This window comes from Chionomys nivalis, chromosome 1, assembly GCF_950005125.1.
Source record: "Chionomys nivalis chromosome 1, mChiNiv1.1, whole genome shotgun sequence".
NCBI lineage: Eukaryota > Metazoa > Chordata > Mammalia > Rodentia > Cricetidae > Chionomys > Chionomys nivalis.
This window is the reverse complement of record NC_080086.1, coordinates 7,493,177-7,513,943: the sequence shown is the minus strand read 5'-3', so window position 1 is coordinate 7,513,943 and position 20,767 is coordinate 7,493,177. Positions and strand designations below refer to the sequence as shown.

At 40.7% G+C, this 20,767-nt stretch overlaps 1 protein-coding gene across 24 annotated transcripts in view; it reads right to left on the bottom strand.

Annotated features, from left to right (window-relative positions):
• C2cd5 (C2 calcium dependent domain containing 5) overlaps positions 1–20,767 on the bottom strand; it is a 95,706-nt gene that overhangs the window by 30,313 nt on the left and 44,626 nt on the right. For 14 of the 24 annotated variants that reach the window (XM_057766612.1, XM_057766675.1, XM_057766628.1 and 11 more), the window contains 5 exons: positions 19,344–19,409; positions 10,506–10,620; positions 7,339–7,434; positions 2,543–2,734; positions 1,279–1,465 (listed from right to left, as the gene is read on the bottom strand). In XM_057766612.1, the coding sequence (XP_057622595.1) occupies positions 1,279–1,465; positions 2,543–2,734; positions 7,339–7,434; positions 10,506–10,620; positions 19,344–19,409 (656 nt within the window). The remainder of the gene's footprint in view (positions 1–1,278; positions 1,466–2,542; positions 2,735–7,338; positions 7,435–10,505; positions 10,621–19,343; positions 19,410–20,767) is intronic. The other 10 variants (XM_057766646.1, XM_057766708.1, XM_057766664.1 and 7 more) reach the window with 1 other exon arrangement.

Below are 20,767 nucleotides of genomic sequence, written 5' to 3'. Positions count from 1 at the left end.
TAATAACGTCTACACATCATCTGAAACCAGTCCTGCACAGTACTCTTCCAGAACATAATCAGCATAGCCATAACTTAGTTCCTCAAGTCCACCACTAAGGAGCCCCGCCAGGCCTTAACATCACCTAAACACTTCTGCTCCATTCACTGAATGATGACACAAAACAGCCTGGACCTGCAGAACCAGATGAGCCTGGGTTTGAAACCACCGACAGCACATATGACCCTGTCACTCTGGAATGCCAGTCTGTGGCAGCACTGCCTTCTCCTCTTAAGTAACATTCAGCAGGTACTTCCATGTCAGCTATCATGGATGCGAGCTTTTAGATAGTGAGAGTTCCGTGCACACAATGCAACAGCACAGAAAATGGCAGGTGGACACAATCAGCATCGCTAGGAAACACAAAAGCACTGCCTGGCACAGGCCTTAGGTTACATCAATGCCAGAAACTCATCAATTCACCACAACCACTTCACTGATTCCTACACACAAAAATGTACATCTGAGAACGGTGGTGCATAGCTACAAACCCAGCTCTCAGGAGGCTGAAGGCTGAAGCAAAAGCATCATGATTTTGAGGCCAGCATGTGTTTATTAGCAAAAACCCTCTCTCGAAATTTAAAATAAGTAAATAAATGAATAAAATTTTCATGCTTGTTCTAATAAAAACAGGAAATGAAATAGGAAATAATTTTTATTTTAAATATAAATTTTATAGAGAAAGACAAGAGTATCCATGGAGTTTTAAGTTAAATACCTCTACGTGTCTTGAAAAGATGGCAGTAAGAGGTAAAATTTGAAAGCTGCCAACACAGATGAGAATCCTGTAAATGTCAACAGCCCCAAATATGAAAATATAATAGAGCTCAGATCAGTGGTTTCAACTCAATAAACTGCAATGAGAACTTTTAGACTGATCGAGGTCCCTTAAAACTATGTAAAAGCCACTCAGCAGACTCACTTCCCTACGTGTCTCCAGCCATTAAAGGCTTGACATCTGTTTCTTTAGCTAAGTCTACTTTTGTTTGCTTCTTCTGAGTCAGGGCCTTACTGTGTGTGTGGCCCAGGCAAGCCTTGATCTCCTGATCCCTCTGCCTCAGATGCCTACATGTTGGGATCCTAACGATGAACCACCACATCTGGCTATGCTATTTCATGGATCATAACGATGCACCACCACATCTGGCTATGCTATCTCTTACATAATCCGCTGAATCCCACACGACGACTCCAGAGCGACAGAACTGACAAAAGGCATGCAAACACTTCTCAACTCACCGCTAAGCCCATCAACATGTTTTCGCCCACTGTGATCTGAATTCTTAGTCCAAACAAAGCGTTCATTCCTTTGAGTTTGAGCTTGTTCATCAGTTGAGTGTGGACTTCATACTCCATAAACGGCAAGAGATTACTGATAGCTGTGGCATTGGCTTCTGCTTGGGCTTTCTTTTTTAGGCGACATAACCTACAAATGAAAATAATTCCGTCAGCCCACAGTGTTCCTGGTACCATCCTAAGAAATGTCCAGATGAGACTCTGGTTCCGCAGAAGACTTCTTTAGAATTTCCGATGTTTTGGGTCTGATCTCCAGCACCACTAAGAAAAAGAAAAAACTCCCTAGAAGCATTCTTAGTAAACACTAGTCTCAAACAGATTTGTTCTACTATAATCTGCTGCTCTGCCATTACTGTCACTAGGTATGTCTTTACTGAAAGTTCTAGTTCAATTACGCAGGAATTTAAAACCTCAGAATCTCTAGAAATAAAATGATTAATGACCAGAACCACTACACAATTAAAAATCTTAGATTCTAATGCTGGAAAGATGGCTCAACAGTTAAGAACACTGTTCTAGAGAACTAGAGTTTAAGTCCAAGCACCCAATGGTAGCTCACAATCCTATCAAACTCCAGTCCTAAGGGATCTGATGCCCTCTTCTGGTCTCTGCAGGCACCAGGTATGTGTGCACATGATGTGCACACATACACGCAGGCAGGCAAAACACCCATACACATAAATTTTTTAAAAATCTTAGGTTCCATAACTGCGTGAGATACAGGATAGAAGAATAGCAGAGAGGAACGTTAGCTTAGGCACAAATGTTACTTGTGCAACAGAAAACCTTCAAAGGGACCATAGTTAGATCAACACAGCCACTTATAAATAACAGTAATGACAGCCAGAAGACAGTGGTAAAAGCACTGTGCTCAGAAAACACTTGCAACATAAAAGTAAACACATTTCCAAACAAAAACAACATGCATTACCAACAGATCATCAAAAATACTAAAGGAAATATACTTAAAGGTTAAGGGGAGGGGGAAATAATCCCAGATGGGAACAGAAGACAGAAGAGGAAAAACACTAAATAGAATAAAAATATATTTTAGAACAGAACTCACCATAACTTTGGAATTAAGTTGATGTGTAAAAGAGGACAATATCAACAATTCCGTGGACATGAATAGGTATTGTACACCAGGTTTATGACTCTGTACCTCACGATGTCTTGGGGACACCAGACACAGTTTTCACAAACATACCTTGCCTGGATAAGACAACCTTTCCCAACAACCACTGCATCAGTGGGTAGGTCGATGGTTGTAAAGAGGACATCGGGGACTTTTTGTTTCCGGCAGTTGTAACAGTATGTGAGGTGAGCAGGAAATGGCATGTTCAGCTCATCATATGGTATATGGCAGAATCCGCAGCCCACAGGCAAGTTTTCTTCAATCCTAGGTAAATATATTTAAAAAATAAGACACTCTACTCAAGATTCAGAACCTGGTCATCCGTAAACAAAAAAAACTAGCAAATGGTGTCATGGAGCACTTCTAAAGTACCTGTAACATCTGCACAATATATATTACAGACACAGTATCTGTGCATAGACCCACACAGCTTATTCCAGCGCAGTGGGAATACCGCTGTGACTGATAAATTGCTAACAACCATGAAGTCAGGGCTATTACTACTCCTCTAAGAAAAAGAGTCATGTTATACTAATTCTATTGATCATTTGCCATAACGTGACAGAGATGACTTCTAACACAAAAATTAGGAGGGTGAATATCATAAAAACAGAAGATAGACAGCAAGGATAGCATTTTCCTAATGGTTAATAAATAGAAACACATACACACCAAACAAACAAACAAACAAACAAAAATACTTGGCTGCCCATGGAAACAGAATGATAAGATATTACTGAGGCCACCACGTGCTTTGGTTGCAGGACACATAGAAACCAAGCTAGGACTGACCTGCAAACCTCCACCCACCCTGCTAACCAGCTCAGAGTGCTAAGTGATATACAGCTTCTGGAGGAAAAAGTGTGTTACCCAGCAGTGAACCCTGGGAGCTGCAACACCAGAATGTCAGACAAATGTGCCCATTGGTGGAACAGCAGCATGACTACTGTAAGCAGCCTACTACTTCCTGACTGAATTTGAAGCCCACTCCACTGGAGAGAACACATACCTAGCACTAGTCAGGAGCCCATGGCTGGAGAGGGAGGCCATAGGTCCTACTGAGGAACCTACTGTTGTTTTGCAAAATGGGCATGGTCTCAAACTGCCATTTATAACCATAGACCAATACTGCTCTTAGCCTTGTTCAGAGAAGCTTCTATCTTCAGGGGTGATTGCTGTAATAAGGTGATTGCTGCGTCCCCGGCACCCAGCCGCCCGCATGGCTAGCTTATGCCCCGAAATAATTACACGGAAACTGTATTATGCAAAGACTTTTATGTGGTAAAAGTGTCGAGAATAAGGGACTCAATGTCGAGTATTCAGCCCTAAATAAAACATCTGTATAACCCCCACTATGCAAAAGAAATCGTAGAAAGAATGTTAAGAACACAGCAGGATGAGGAGGAGTTCCGTGAGACACTGTCGTCTGTAGTTATCTACACAAGATCTGCACACAGAGGAACCACTAACATCCCACTGTGCATGGAGGAGGAGTAAGGCCCACTCCTGCTTGAGAGGCTACTGACACATTGACTGACAGTTAACGGCTGCTGAGGGAGGGAGAAAATTTTTCTTCAGTGGAGTGGTCATGAGTATGTTGTTTGTGCCCCAGTAAGTAACTTCCAACCCCTGTTCCTAGAAGCAACTGATGGAGGTGGGTCATCTTTCTATCTGTTGTTTCATTGGTTAAGTAATAAAGAAACTGCCTTGGCCCCTTTAATAGGACAAAAAATTAGGTAGGTGGAGTAAACAGACAGAATGCTGGGAGAAAGAAGCCGAGTCAGGAGTCGCCATGATTCTCCCACTCCAGACTGATGCAGGTTAAGGTCTTTCCTGGTAAGCCAGCTCATGGTACTACACAAAATATTAGAAATGGGTTAGATCAATATATAAGAGCTAGCCAATAAGAGGCTGAAACTAATGGGCCAGGCAGTGATTAAAAAAATACAGTTTCCGTGTAATTATTTCGGGGCATAAGCTAGCCATGCGGGCGGCTGGGTGCTGGGGACGCAGCCCCTGCCGCTCATATTATACAACAGAGTGGCGCCCCCCTGCCGCTCATATTACAACAAGCAACCCTAATTAAATTTAGTGGGTCACCAAAAAAAGACATGAAAGCAGAAGGGACCTGTTAGGGAGAAGTGTTTCAGAGGAATCAGAGGGTGGTGAGAGATGGTAATGGAGGACAAAAAACACCAAAATATACTAAATACAGATGTGAAATTACCAAAGAATAAAAAAATAAGAAATTATGGGAAAATTTTAACAACAAAAAGGTATTTGAAAAAAATGTGAGAAAAGGGTATACACTGAGATTGCTTGTTTTGAGCAACTATTTTTACATTCCTGAAAAGCCAAAAGACCTACTTTATGACATACGTATCACAAAAGCTGACAAGGAGCACCCATGACCACCCCACTCACTGCCAGCAGGTCACAAACAGTGTGACTCCACACCTGTTATCTAACCTCTTCTGTAAAACTGGAATGAATACTTAGAAATATTATATGGGGTTTCCTTGGGAAATTAAGGAAGCTACAACTAAATATACCTACCCTACAAATGTAATGTCTGCTTGACAGATGCAAATGCAAGTCCATGTAGCCTGAATTGGCCTAGGATACCACACCAGCCTGCGAAGCCACAATCTGACCTCCTGTTTGAATTCACATTTATTTGAACTCAGGAGGATGACTTAAGTGGAACCATTTTTAATTAAGCACTCTGCATTGATTTGAATATCTACAGCAAAATCACCAGGCACAAAACTCAGAACAGTACAATTTATAGACATCTAAAACACAGAAAGTACAGGAAACTTTCTGAGTACTGAGATGAAGGGAATCATCTTTCTTTCTACTCTCTGATAGTCTCCTAATCATGGCTAGTATGCATTAATAATTCCATGGTTGTGGAGGGGATCTGGCTAAAGTAATCAGCAGGTAAGAGCAGCTCCACCAAGTTTGGTTATCTGAGTTTGATCCCTGGAACTCACATGATAAAAGGAAAGAGCTCACATGTACACGCTGTCCTCTGAGTACCACCCACATGTCATGGCATGTGTGCAACCACATCCCTTCTACATAAACATGTACAAGTAACAGATGTTTTAAAAATATTTTATTAGAATTTGCTATACCCATCTAAACCCAGGACATTTTGGAAAACTTACTAAATTAGGTTTCTAAGACACCGTGAACATAGCTCAGTGACAAAGCACTTGCCGAACATGACAAAATCCTAATCTCAACCACCAGGGATCTTCTGTCTTATGCAGGAAAGCTGTTGTGATAGGAGCGGTGGGGCTGCGTCCCCGGCACCCGGCCGCCCGCATGGCTAGCTTATGCCCCAAAATAATTACATGGAAACTGTATTCTTTTAAACACTGCTTGGCCCATTAGTTTCAACCTCTTATTGGCTAGCTCTTACATATTGATCTAACCCATTTCTAATATCTGTGTAGCCCCACAAGGTGTGGCTTACCAGGAAAGATCTTAACCTGCGTCTGTGTCTGGTGGGAGAATCATGGCGACTGCCTGACTCGGCTTCTCTCTACCAGCATTCTGTTCTGTTTACTTCACCCACCTAAAGGTTGGCCTATCAAATGGGCCAAGGCAGTTTCTTTATTAATTAACCAATGAAAGCAAACGATTAGAAAGAAATCACTCCCACATCAGAAAGCAATCAGATGGAACTGTCCCACAGGCATAGCTGACTGCAGCCTGCCTAGCAAGCACATGCCCTGGCTCACTCCTCAGCCCAGGAGCTACACTATGCTATGCAGCAGGCAAATCACTCAATAGTGGAGTCCAATTCCTCAACAATGCCCCCTAGTTTGAAGGTGCTAGAATAGACTGACAAGCATCCACTCAAAAGCAGCTAAGTAAGGTCCTCTTCTTTCCCAGGTTAGCATATGAGTCTACATTAATAGAATATATTAAATCTTGCAAAGTTATACTTAATTTGGAACTAGAGGACTTTTATACTTTCTTCCTTAGTTTGTATAGTTGTTTCAAAACACAGTAGATGCCAATATTAAGATAATAAATCTAACATATTTACATATATATTTACATAGACATTGGATAGTTTCATCTGTTGATGAAAACAATTTTTTACATTTATGGATGTTAACAGTTTAAAGGTTACAATAGTTAAGTAAGTTAAAAGTAAGCTAATCTCACCTAATACTTTCATTTTCCATTTCACATGTACTAAAGTCGTTTTTCATGAAGCTTTAAAGCAGCACAATATAGTACGTGCTTTGACTGTTTTGTGAAAGAGGAATTTATGAAAATAAATTCTATTTGTGGGGATGAGACAAAAAGAAGACAATAAAGTAAAAGAAATTAAAAGGGTCCACTTGAATTCTTCTGCTGTTACTCCTACATGGGACTTTATCAAGACACCAAGGTGACGTACAAGAAAGAATATTCTGGGATAGCCGTGCACTGTGTGAAAATGTATTTCTGTGACTGGTGTAATAAAAGCTGAACAGCCAATAGCTGTAAGAGGTCAGACAGACTTCCGTGGAGAGAGAGGACTCTGAGAAGAAGAAGAGAAGAAGCATGGAGAGAAAACAAGAGGCGCAAGATGGAGGAGAGGTACTGCCACATGACAGAACACAGATTAACATCAATGCGTTAATTCCAGCTATAGAAACTAAAGCTTTCCTACAAGAGGTCTCTGTGTAGTTATTTTCAGGCTGGCTACAGGGTAGAATCCTACACAGCTGTTACCAAGTGCCTGGTACTGGCTGCAACAGTCCCCAACTACCTGCCAACTACACAGAAAAACCTCCTGAGCTCCAAGATTTTTAAAAAATCAACCTCTCCCTTTTCTGTTTAGGAAAGCAAGCCATGACAACCTCTGTTCCAAAGAGCCCTCCACAGTGCCTTCCTGAAGAAACCGAGGGTTCAGTACAGCTGCCGTGCCAGATGCTGATAAAATACAGACTTCTTCACTAGAAGAGAGAGGGAAAAAAAACACAGCAAGTCACATCAAATGCAGACGGCAAAACTACTGCAAATTAAAAGATAAATTAACAGTAATAGCTTCCTAAAAGATTAAACAGTTCAAAATGTAAACTCAGTAACAAGCTACCAAACTGTATTACTCTAAATATTTATGAATATTTATTAATATTATTATAAAAGTACAACTATAAAAATTATCTATAGTGCTACAGTTTAACCTGAATTAGAATCACAAAAGTATCTAAAATAGTATCCAAAATATACCAAATAATACAGACTGTATCTTTCATATATATATATATATATATATATATATATATATATATGACAGAAAACTTACTTTAAAAGGAATTCTTTTAAGTTCTTCATTACAAACTACCTGTCTTAAAAGCAAAACTAATTAGACAATAACAAATGGAACTGCTGAACGGTATCATCCACAGCAAGTGAGACAGTAGCAGATGAGGAACGAGAGAGAGAAAGAGAGAGAGAGAGGAGAACAAGGAGAAAGTGTACAGAGCAAGACAAAGACCAGACACATGAAGTCTGAGCACAGGGCACCAGGCTTTCAGGCAGACAGGCTGCGAGCACCTGAGGAACAGCCAGAGTTCAGGACAGCAGTGTGCATCGAAGAATTCCATCAATAACAGCAGGAAGGAAGGGTTGGAACAGGAGAAAAAGTTAGTAAAGATGAAATTTAGATGCAGAAGATATTTTGAGACAAGTAGCTTCTGGCACATGAATCCAGACTATGAAGGAAACTCAATGAACTTAGAGGTGCTTGTGCCTATGACACAGCTTTAAATTCACTACAACGTCTTCATGACACTTTGCACACGTGCATGCACACTCCAGGACCCATACATGCCTCTCCTCTGCATTTGTGTCACTCATGTTACATCCCCATGACTTTGAACAAGCACCAGTCATCACTGGCACTTCTAAATGACAGACACTCATATTCCACTTCCAGTAACATTCCCACCCTATTCCAGACTTCCAGTCCTCTAGGGTCCTGAACAATACAACTTACCATAGATGTCATACTTCTCCAATGGAATATAAATTTCATGGCAAAAATCATGTCTTGAGCATCAAATTCTTCAGGCATAAAAGCATATGGCACTAAACAAGGCAGGACTTCCTTACCAGTAAGCAAGATGGAGCAGTTATCTAAGATGGTAGCTAACAAGTGGGAAAGCTACTAGGAGGCTGGAGAGATGGCTACTTCAGTAGCTAAGAGCTTTTGTTACTCTCACAAAGCACCCAGGTGTGATTCCCAGCCCTCGAGGGTGGCTCACAACCACCTATAACTACAGTTCCAGGGCATCCAACAGGCACACACATGGTATACATACATGCAGGCAGGCAAAACACTCCTACACATAAAGTAAAAGAAATAAATCTTTAAAAAAGATCTATTCAATGGTAATAGAAAGATTCAAAGGTATAATACATGGCTTGAAACAACAAAGAACACAACACAGTAAATACCATGGCAGTAATATTCATATTTACTGCAAGTTAATGGCCTTTCTCTGGCAGTAATGACGAACACATGAATAGAGAATCTGGTTAAGAATTATGCAAAGTAAAGTAGAGAAGTAAGATGGCACAGGGTCAAATGGCTCCTTAACTACCACAATTATCAACTTTCTAGAAGGCCATGAGGATGAGTGCTTATAGGCTGAAGATGGATGCCCCAACAGTACAGTAGAACTTTGGGTGACTGTCCAGGCAGTGAGATGTTTCTATCAATTTTAGAGTTTTGGAAGTTGTTTATAATGCATTTCCTGTTTACTTAGGTAATATTATATCCTTTTGGAGTCTTTGATGGAGTTGAAGAATTTATAGTTATAGTTTTCCTTAGTTATGATAAAAGATAAAATAGATATAAATATGGTAGCTGTATTTTTTGTTTGATACCTATTTTGTTATATGTAATTTACTATGTTAAAGTTAAAGCCTTCCTTTCCTTTTTAAACAGAAAAGGGGAAATGGTGTAGAAGGTCCTTCTGTTTACATGTTGCTTTCATTGGTTAATCAATAAAGAAACTGTTTGGGCAGAACTTAGGTAGAGAAGACAGAATTGAATTCTGGGAGGAAGAAAGGAGAGAGAGAGAGTGCCACCCTTGAGCTGCCAGGTCAGACATGCTGAATCTTTCCCAGTAAGCCACGACCTCGTGGTGAACACAGATTAATAGAAATGGGTTAAATCAAGATGTGAGGCTGGAGCTAATGGCCAAACCAGTATTTTAATTAATAGTTTCTGTGTGATTATTTCAGGTGGAAGCTAGCCAGGTGGCCGGAACAAGGGGCCTCGCTCCCTGTAACAGATGAGGTTCAAGGATGGGCGTAAATGCTAATGGTGGAAGAGCATTAGGTTCTAACCTGAAAGTAAACTTCATAATCTGAAATGTTGTAGGCGGTGTCAATGGATCAGCAAGTCCAAACATGCTCCAAAGTCAGTGGCCAAAGAAGACTAGTAACAAGAAAGCCCAATCCTAGCTGCAAGGAGGAAGACAGCTGACAAGTGACCAGGGCAGAAGGACAGACGGTGCAGGAAACCAGCAGCAGAGAGCATAGAAGGTCCGCATAGCTCTTGACTGGCCTGGAATTCACTATGTTGCCCAGGCTGGCCTTGAACTCACCGAGAGACCTCTGCCTCCCAAGTGCTGCCTGAAGACTACCTAGAGACAGTTGGCAATTCCTTCACAAGACGCCTAGAGCCCCAGCAGATGCCCCAGTGGAAGGAGTCAACAGAATCAGTCACTGAAGTAACACAGGACGAGGACGACTAAGGGGCATTCCAGTTATTACACACTCATGTGACACCTCAAAGCTCAGAACACAGTTTGTATCCCCATCAGTTTAACAGACGAGCCGAGGCTCTGGAATTCACAGCGATCACGTGGGCAGGAGGCACCTGGAACCTGGTCTGATAGACTCAAGGCCCAGCTGGCCTCCCCACTGCTCCTCTTCTCTGATGTGCATTGCATCTCTCCCAGTTCACAGGACCAGCCAATCACAGGGTAAGAAAATCCAAGCAGCCATTTACCAGATGCTGGTTGACTCGCTGTAGCCCACTACAGCATGGCAGCCTAAGGCTTTAGCGTGTGACTTTATCTCCTGTCTGATTTCTGCCCACCACGCATCTCGAGTTTCTGGTTCATCTGAAACATAAAGTTGAAGTCAGTTGACTACTCAGTAGCATATTATACGTCAACAGGAAATGTCTGCAGGCACCCTGACTCGGGGAGAGGGAAGTTCTGCCCCACACTTTACACTTCCTGTCCTTTAAAGTGCACTGACAGTGACAGTGAGGCAGACCACTCGGCTCTACCAGCTCTCCTACTTCAAGGACACTTGCAGGGCATGTCTTTTAGTATACGCCGGATGTTTTAACAGCTATAACTTACGGTGAAGGTCTCAACCTTCCAGGTTCCAATCTGGTTTGCTGGTTTGACTGATTTGGGGGACAGGATCTCACATAGCTCAGGCTGGATTCAAACTCACATAGGGAGCTGAGGATAACCTTGGTCTGATCCTTCTGCCTCTGTCTTCTGAACACTAGGGTACAGGCATGTGCCATCACACCCAGGTCAGATTCTAAACTGAGAGGACACATTGTGTCTCATCTCATGAGTGAATGAATACCTTATATGTCCTATGCATAAATTTGATTTAAATTCTGACTTCATATTATATCACCTACTTTTATAATCCACTAATTCTGAGTTCTACTCAAGGTAGATTCACCAATATTTATAAATGGTAAAAAAAAATTATTTGCCGTTCTTTTGTAAAGATGTAAGTCCTAGGCAAAGTAACAGTATTCAAAGGACAAGCTAATCTAAAAAGAAAAAAATTGACAGGGGTCAGAAAAAGAAAGAAAGTACATTTAAAAAGTTAACACAAATAATTTGGTTAATAAAGAAGGGAAAATTTCAAACACACAATTATTAACTCCATACATGGCCTGTAACTTCAAAAGCAGTTATGGTCATGGTGACCTATGCCTGAAGTCCTGGCTGCTTGAGAAGCTGAGCACATGAGTTTAAACCTGGCCTTCTCAACAAGCTAGGGTTCCTGCTTAGAGACTAGGGATAAGCTAAGTGGTAGAGGCAGAGATAGAGGCCCTGCGTTCACTAACATCCCCTGTGATGGGGCAGTATGGATGAAGGAGGGGCTGCATGCTTTCCAATCATCTGCGTTTTGTGAGTGAACAATCACTGCAAGTGAAACTCACTCTCCATGGGCAAAGGGTTAGAACCAAAAGTGGCTGCTAACAACAAGCGGATCCTGACTTGGTTCTTTCTTGTGGTCAGTGCCCCTTTGGAAGGACTGTGGAAGTTCAACGCTAGAGCTTCACGCTAAGCTCTTACTGCATATGTTTTACACAAAGGTGCTACTAGTATAGAAAACCAAGCAGACACCACCTTCTATTTTTATGCATAGTTAGATCAAATTCTCAGCAGAGGTTTTCAAAACAAATGAAAGGGAAGTCTACTCACTAGTAAAGTAGAGAAGAAAGGAAGAACGGAAAGGTTACGAAGCGTGCTAAAACTCACAGCCTGGGATGAGTATGTCTCCTCCGCACGGAGGGGACGAAGGAGGGGGTAAATGTCAGCCAGCTCTTGATTTAGTCTGGGGTCTGAGACAGAACTACCCTAAAACTTTCCTTCAGAGAGAGATAAAGAAGCGCAGACTTGAGGAAACTGGGGAAAGATGAAAGAACAAGATAAAGGAAAGAAGAAAGAGAACAGAAAGGCTACATTCCCATACTATGGACTGAGAAATACACAAACATTCAGGTGGTCTTTTGTACCTACAGCTCACTACAACCTTGTTCTCACATTCTGGCTGAAATGCATACGCTAAGAGTCCACAGTCACCTCTCTAGCAAGACATGCATGCCTTTTCAGTATTCTCTTTGTTTGAGATGGGACTGGTCAAGTAGCCTCAAACTTACTATACTGATCAAGCTGTTGGAACTTGCTACAATCCTCCTGTCTCCCCAGTGTGAGGATTACAAGCGTGAGCCACCATGTCTGGCTGGACATGTATGCTGGTGATATCAATTTAACACCCATGTCACCGCATCCTTTCCCAGAAGGACATTATAGTAGAGAACGAGTTATTACCTATGTAGTGTTCTCATTTCCAAATCATTTCTAGTTCTAAGAAAATAAGTATAACAAATAGAAAGAATTTTGTCTAGAAAATAATTGTTTTGCTAAACACTGTATCAGGTAAGTCTAACTTTTCTCAAGGTCATTAATGGAATTTGCTATTTACTTTCTGAATCGGCCTAGAAGTGTAGAGTACTTTCTAAGGTAACCATCGCACACCATGTTATAATGATTTTCTCACAGTAGACCCACCTTATCTGTACCACAGTAACACATGGTGGATTCCCTGTTTTTAAAAAAGGATTTTATAGGCAGCAGTCTACAATAGCATTCTAAGAATAATGAGGAACTGGAGGAAACTAATTATTTTAAGCTTGAAAATTATTTATTAGAAATGCCCAGCATGTTCAAATGGAGCAATCTTAACAGTTCCCTTGAGGTATTTGTAACTACGTAGAATACAGTTACTCCACATCAGACTTACCTTAGTATAACATAAAACAACAGATAGTTGAACAAAGCCATGGAAGAAAAAGTGGCTGATTAAACCTTAAAGAGAGCGAGAGCGAGAGCAAGAGCGAGCTGGCTGAGCCAAGAGCAGCATTCACACCCCTCAGGCAAGCTCACAAGCAGCCTTCATTTTAACACAGCCATACAAGTGCATGAGATGCCAGTACTGTACTTAGCAAAGTATCGACAAGTGGAAAAAGCTACTTATATGACATGGGCACCAAGGAAGCAAATGGCATGTGTCCACACTCTGGAAAATGTTAAATTTGGTTTGGGCTAAAGCAAAAGCTAAGGAACAAAGGGTTTGCGAAGCAGATTTGGCAAACAGGAGCCAGGAACAGTGATGTTTTGGCGCATGCTTGGGTCAGGTGACAGCATGGACTGAAAACTATGGCAGCTCACTGAAATGGTCACAGAAAGGAATGGCCCTAGAGTCTAGGTGAGAGCGAGGCAAGCGCACAGGAGGAGCACTTTGTCATAGTCACTCCGGCAACCATGGCCACTGCACTGTACACAGGAGCAAGGGATCAAAGTTATAGACTAATCAGTTTATTTAGTATTTTAAAAGATTCTATTTATCTTTAAAGCCTGCATTACAATCATGGCAAAGATGCGCCACAGGCTCAGAGTATTTATAATTAGTATCATCTTATTATCAATAAATAATCAGCTATATCACATTTAATCTCTGTAATGGACTTTTTTAAAGTTTAATAACTGCTAACTAAATTTTAATAGGAAACACACTATTAAACCTATTTATTTTATTCACTGTACCAAAGCATAAATTTAACATTCTATCATACTTTTATAAAAAGAAAACAGAGTCCAGCTTTAAAATGTCTGGCAATTATACATGTAGTACCTGGGTGCAATGTTAGACATTTTAGGAAAATATAGCTGAGATGTGAACTTATTTAACAAACATTCCAAAAGTAATAAGAAAATGATTTCCACATTAAATACCATATTCCTAGCATCTATACAATTATTTCTAATTTAAAAAATTAGGTAAAATTAAATCTTAATTATTATACAAATTACATTTTACACTATTTTTAAGATTTTTTCTATGGGTCAACTTTTTCTAGGTTATACAAATCTCTTAACATCTTTGCGCAGCTGCCATGCACTGAGCTTTGCTTCAGCACACTGCTGGTTCTTAGGGATGCTGCCACTGTGGCTGGCACTAGAGCCCACTCTGTTTTACTGGCACTTTTCTAGAGCATGGTCACAGCTTGATATCTTGCCATCTCTTTGTTTCAGAAGTGTGGGTGGAACTACTGAAGATCAAAAGCCAATGTGTATCTCGGGAAGAAGAGATGGTCAGCTCAACAGAAAACTCCTGCACTAAACTCAGCCCTTTAGTGGTTTGGGGCAACTACACATCCATAACCAAGGCAAACCCACTTCCCCAAAGTGCTAAAATCGGTTCTGTCTCAAGTTACTCAACATATTTTTGTTTGTTTGCTGAAACATGGCTCAGCGAGTAGCCCAAATTAGCCTCAAACTCACAATCCTGCCTCAGCTTCAAAAGGACCATGATTATTGAGTATAAGCCATCATATCCAGCTCAATCGAACTTGAAAATGAATATGAGGAGATAAAGGTGTTGGGCTGGATGAAACAAAGGCTGAACATGATCATCTCCCTGCTGAGGGATGCAGGGAAGCTGCACTCCCAAACACTGGAGTAACAGAAATCAAAGAGTTCAGGTTCAACAGAGTATACAGACTCAAACTGGGTAGACATTAGAACCAGAAAAAGATCCTCACTGCACTGGAAGTGGTAGGCTGAGTGAGAGAGAATATCTGAGCCTAGACATCAGTCACTGTGGTAACTAACTGGCATACAAATCACACTGCATCTAACTGAAGGCTGCTACTTTTCACAGCCAGACATATAATCCACTCTAACTGAAACCTCACTGTCTATACATCATGTAACAGGACAGTCCTCATCCAAATCACTGGTGCACACAGCAAGCACGCCTTGCATGCTGCTGCTAAGACCTCCTGGCCTCAGCACTTCCTGAAAACTGTGTATAGTTGAGAATCAAAAGCTGTCTACAGCTCTCACCTCAACATCAATGCCCCGGAAAAGAACAGCTGAGACCCTCAGCAAAATTCGCACTCCCAGGGAGCCTGCCCAACTTCTAACTAATGACTTAGCTAGCTTTCCACAACTAAGCAAACCAGCCATGAACAGGATGGCAACCTGGCTTAATCATGTCCCTGGGTGCCGATGCCGGGCTCCACTCATATGGGCATGCTACAAGCATTCACTGACAGTGTCAAGAGTGTTTAAGGTTTGTTAAAACAAACAAAATGAATGAACAAATTCAGGTGCTATTCCGCGCTATTTCCCTTCAACCAGCTGACTCGCATTTGTTTTGTTTTAGACTAGGTTTCTCTACACAGCCCTACTGTCCTGGAACTTACTCTGTAGACCAGGCTGGCCTCAAACTCACAGAGATCCGCCTGCCTCTGCCTCCGGAGTGCTGGGATTAAGGGAGTGCACCACTACACTCACATTTTCATACAATTAAATGTTTTTTAAAGTAATAAACTTATTTTTCAAGTTTTTAACTGAATTTTTGCTCCCCAAATGAGCTTTCTAAAAACATGAATGTGATTAACAGAAAGGCAGCATTTTTCTAATTTCAAACTAAAGCTTACCTTATAACTCGTCTATTATGATCGAATTAAAAATAGGTATTAAGTCCTAAAATTCACAATTCATCTAAAAATATTCTTAAAACTTAAAAAAACAAATCTCAAAACCAAAAGCAGCAATCTCCTTTTAAACAACTGATTGTTCCTAATTCTGGACATAAGACATCAATTCAAAAATCTTGTGTGAAGCTAGCACCTCCCCTTGCCTGAGAGCTGACAGACACCTGTTCTGCAGGCCACATGTACAAGCAGACCCTGCTGACATCATGCTTCAAGCACATCACCCAAGGTTAAGAGTGTAGGATCCCGAAGCCAGGTCACTTAGGCTGCGACTGTGGCTCGGCTACCTTCTACTGGTCCCTTAAGAAAATACTGCCTCGCTTTGCTCACCCACAGAACAGGATAGTCTCCCTCAAAGATCTTTACGACTCAAATGACCTGCTACTGTAAAGCATTCAGATGGGGTCTGGCATGCCGCAAAATCCTCAAGCCTCTCCAGCTTGTCTCCAGGTCTGTGGAGAGGCAGTGTCTGTCAGGATGACCAAAAGGCATGTTATCACAATCTCATTATTGGAATCTCCTGGCAGCCCTGCGTGTCATGTGAAGAGCAGTAATGGCTCAGCCTCCTTTCCAGCTGTTAACTTTCACCCTCCCCCTGCCCTGCTTTTCTCAAATTCTGTCTACAGAATAGAAGAATCAGGAAACAAGGGGTAACAACATACTAAGTTCTCAATTCATGAAAAGGGTTTGCTTCTTCCTAGAGCATAAAAATGCCCCATCATTGTGGCTAACACGGGACAAGATGGAGGCTAAGCCGAACCCTTTGTACTCTGAAGGAACTAGCAGAGTATCAGAGGAGCACAGGCTAAGACTGCCTCACAAATGCTGCAGGTTTACAACAGCACAGAGCATGCATTCATGTGGGGTTAAGTATCTTACTGCAAGAATTAGAATCCTCTGAAAACCTGATAGACAGCCTTCAAAGGTGAGCTTATGAATTAGCACAGCCCCCGACAGTTGGCCATGTCTGCTTCTGCTCTGTATACCACATGCCACAGTAACGAACTTCATACTTTTCTATCATCTAAGAACACAGGTTTCATAAAGACAAGGTGACTGGCAATTTTTGTCCTCTAGTGCCTACCTATATAGTACAAAAAATATCCAATTCAGTCATGTATCACTCAATGATAGAGACATGTGTTCTAAGAAATGCCACACTGGCCAGTGTTCACCACTGTGAAACATCATGGCATGCAATGACACATGTAAGGCATCCAGTCCCAAGGCAATCTGATCTGATGGGACAGCTATGATGCATGATCCATGACCAAAAAGTCACTATGCAGCAGCAAAACTGTAAAAGCTGCATGGCATATTCTCACCCTGTAAGGTCTGAGCTAAGAAAGTCTAGTAACGAGCACATGGTTCTCACTCGGAACTCTCTTTTCTCCTGCTCTTGGATGACTATTATCAAACTGATTGGAGTCTCACATTATTTATGGTGTCAAAGAACTAAAGAAATAAAGGATGAACAATTTTAAATTAAAAACAATATTAACAATTGTTATTCTTACCAATGGGGTCAATTAATTGTTTGGGTGTTTTGTTTGTCTGCTTGTTGTTTTTTAACCCTTGTGTATGGGCATTTGCCTGCACTTATGGCTGCATCATGTACATGCAAGTGACCCGTGGAGGCCAAAGAGGATCCTGGATCCCCTGGAATTAGAGGTACAGACAGCTGTGTGCTGCCATGTGAGTGCTGGGAATTGAGCATAGGTCCTGTGGAGGAGCAGCAGGTGTTCTTAACTACTGAGTTCAGGCCTAAGTGTTGACATTATGATATAGCAATAGCAAAATACTTCTGAATTACAGGGAACATACAAAAACTATGTGAATATATTTGCCAAACATATCACATTTTCTTCAGAATTATGAAATTGTTTTTTCTAAACTAGTATCAAAATTAGCCTAATTTCTAAAGGTAACTACCCTAAGGCCTGGATCATAGGGTGGCACCATGGACATATCAAACTAAAGGTGCTATCTTCATACTCTAACTGCGCTGTGAATCGTTTGGCTCATTCTTCTGAGAACAGTCTCACATCATAACTTGGGCTGGCCCTGGAACTACCTACATAGCCCAGTCCGCCGCCTCTCATCCCTCCACTCTCCACATGTGGCTCCATACCCACTTCTCTTCTGCACACTTCCCATCTGACATTACTCAGTGATGGCAAGATATACCGCTTCTTCAACCATGTCTGTCCTTGCCAAACTGCTGCTCTGTTTGCGTGAAACAGTACCCTGTACCCCGGAGATTTAATTTCTGCCTTTTCCTTTTATAAAACTTCTCTGTCATCTGACCAACAACTATCACACCTAAAAGCTGCTGTTCTGACAAGATTTCACTTCCTTAAGTTGTGATCGATATCATTTTTATGCACAACCTATTTTTCTAATTTTTGAAAGCTAACCATGTATTGGAATATATCTTACTTTATAAAACAAATCTGATAGGGTATATTTCATTTTCTCACTAAAAAACAATCAATCAATAAAACATAATCATTTTCATTTCACGGTAAAACCCTGTCTAGAAAACAGGGGTACCTTCCTTAAGAGTTATAAATTAGGATCTCTCTCCATTTGCGCAGGCTGACAAAGCCAGATCATGAATGTGACTCACGTGTCGCCAAATAATACCCATCAGAGCTTTTATCTTTGATGCCTGTGTACAGAGAACACTGCAAGGAAAGCATCATCTAAAATGCTGAGTCCTTTGGTGCTTTTGCTTCGCTATAAAATACACTGACACAAAGAACTTGAAAAATTCTTTAAATATCAGCTTTAGTGCTTAATTAAAATAGTACCAAATTTTAATTCCAAAAATAATTTTAATATTTATATTAGTAAGAAAATATGCTTTTATCAAAAAGAAACTAATTGACATTACTAAAACACATCATCAGCTGTCAATTTTTCTTGTTATTTTTTAATTGCTACAGACTATATTCAAATTACTTATAAGAAAAGTTGGAATCACACGTGGGAGGAGGAAAACTTGCAGATGTAAATCTCTCTAAAAATCTGTACTGCTATGAAATTTTGGAACACTTCTAGCATTATATATGAAAATGATAAGAGTCACATTTCCAGGTAATTTATAAAACAGTAAATATATTCTATTAAATCTAATCGTGCAGGTTAAACATGCTTTAAGGTTTATTAGCTGGCTGTTTAATGTATTTAACAAATGCTGCTTGATGATAAAGCTAATGCCTGTATCACTTACCAGATATGAAAACATTGGCCAAAATGCACAAATAGAATTTAATTATATCCTGAAAGTTAGTCACATAAGCAAAGTTAATCATAATTTATAGTATGGTTTTGATTCACTTTAGCGCATATATTTTTATACTTGCATTTCTATGCAAATTACAAGTTGTAACATAACTATTACAGAATGCATCCACGTAACTGAATTGATCTATTTAATCTAGAACATCTCTAAAACCTCACTGAGCTGCCATAATTTCTGTCAGCATATGTAATACTGAATGACCAGTAAAATACCTGAATTGAAACTATTCCAGTCTAGCAGTTTGTAAGATCTTGTGTTACCCATAATTCCGACAAAAGCTGAGTTCAAAACAGCAAATTAGTTGATCAGTTTTAGGTGCAGAATAGTAGGAATAAAAGAAAAAACTACAAACAAGAACACAATTGACAACAGCACTTGACAGGAACTGGAAGACAGACAGCAGAGTTAATAGGAAATAGAGACAGGAAAGGCAGGAGAACAAACTCCAGTGACCTGGAATCAACTGTCTAGTCATTTGGTCACCTGGATGCTCGGGAACCACCCTGTTCTTCTGTTTATGCTTCCGCTTGCCTGGCATTTAACAAAAGACAGCACTCAAAGAACTCAGAAGCCATCACCAAGAGAACTAGTAGCAATGTGTTTTTGTTTTGTTGTTGTTGTTTTGTTTGTTTTTGTTTATTCAAGACAAGGTTTCTCTGTGCAAAAGCTCTGGCTGTACTGGAACTCGCTATGTAGACCAGGCTGGCATTGAACTCACAGAGATCTGCCTGGCTGTGCCTTCCAAGTGCTGGAATTAAAGGAGAGTACCACTACCACCCTGCCGGGGCAATGGTTTTAAAATAAGACTGTTTCCCTTTACCATTGAAAATGAAATTAAAATGTCTCGCATTTACTAATTAAAAACTAACTGCAGGACATTGCACGCAGACCCCAGCAAGCCTCAGTCTCTCCCGGCACAGCAGCTCATCCCACTCCAGCATCACTGGACAGTCTAATCCAGATTTTCATCGACTATTACCATCCAGCTTTTCTCAACAAATTATGTCTTTTTTCCACAAAAATTACACAAGGGGCTTAGAGAAGCTGTTAGGTAAATATTCCGTTTTAGTGCATAATATATACATAAAAGAATCCAAAGAGAGTTTATTTTAAATCAAAATAAGATATTGGGACCATCAGCATATACACTTGATAAGTATTAAACCAAAAACAAAGCAAACTAAAAATGTAACTCTATAGCACCTCATAGTATTTAGGTATAGATACATGTACTTGAACTTTTGAGAATAGTTCATTAATAATAACTCAGGCTTCCCATGCATGATGGACAGCCACTCTGAGAGAGAGGAGAGAAAGGTGGTGAGCTGCTAGCGACAGCACACACAACTCCTTCTGTGAGGACACTCTCCTGGGTTCTCGGGTTTCTTGTACAAATGGTGAAGTGGCGGGTATGAGAACTCTCAAAAAGAAGATTTTGTAAAAGTAAGCTACATTTTAGATAATTATCACCATTTAAAGCTAATTTAAGTAAATTGTTTGGAAGCAACAAAATGAATGAAGACATCAATGGGATGCATATCTACAACTGTTCTGTCATTGGTGCCATCAACCCATCAGGCAGTCATCCATGGAAAGCAGTGGCCATCAGGGTTGGTAGCTTAGTCTTTCCTTACAC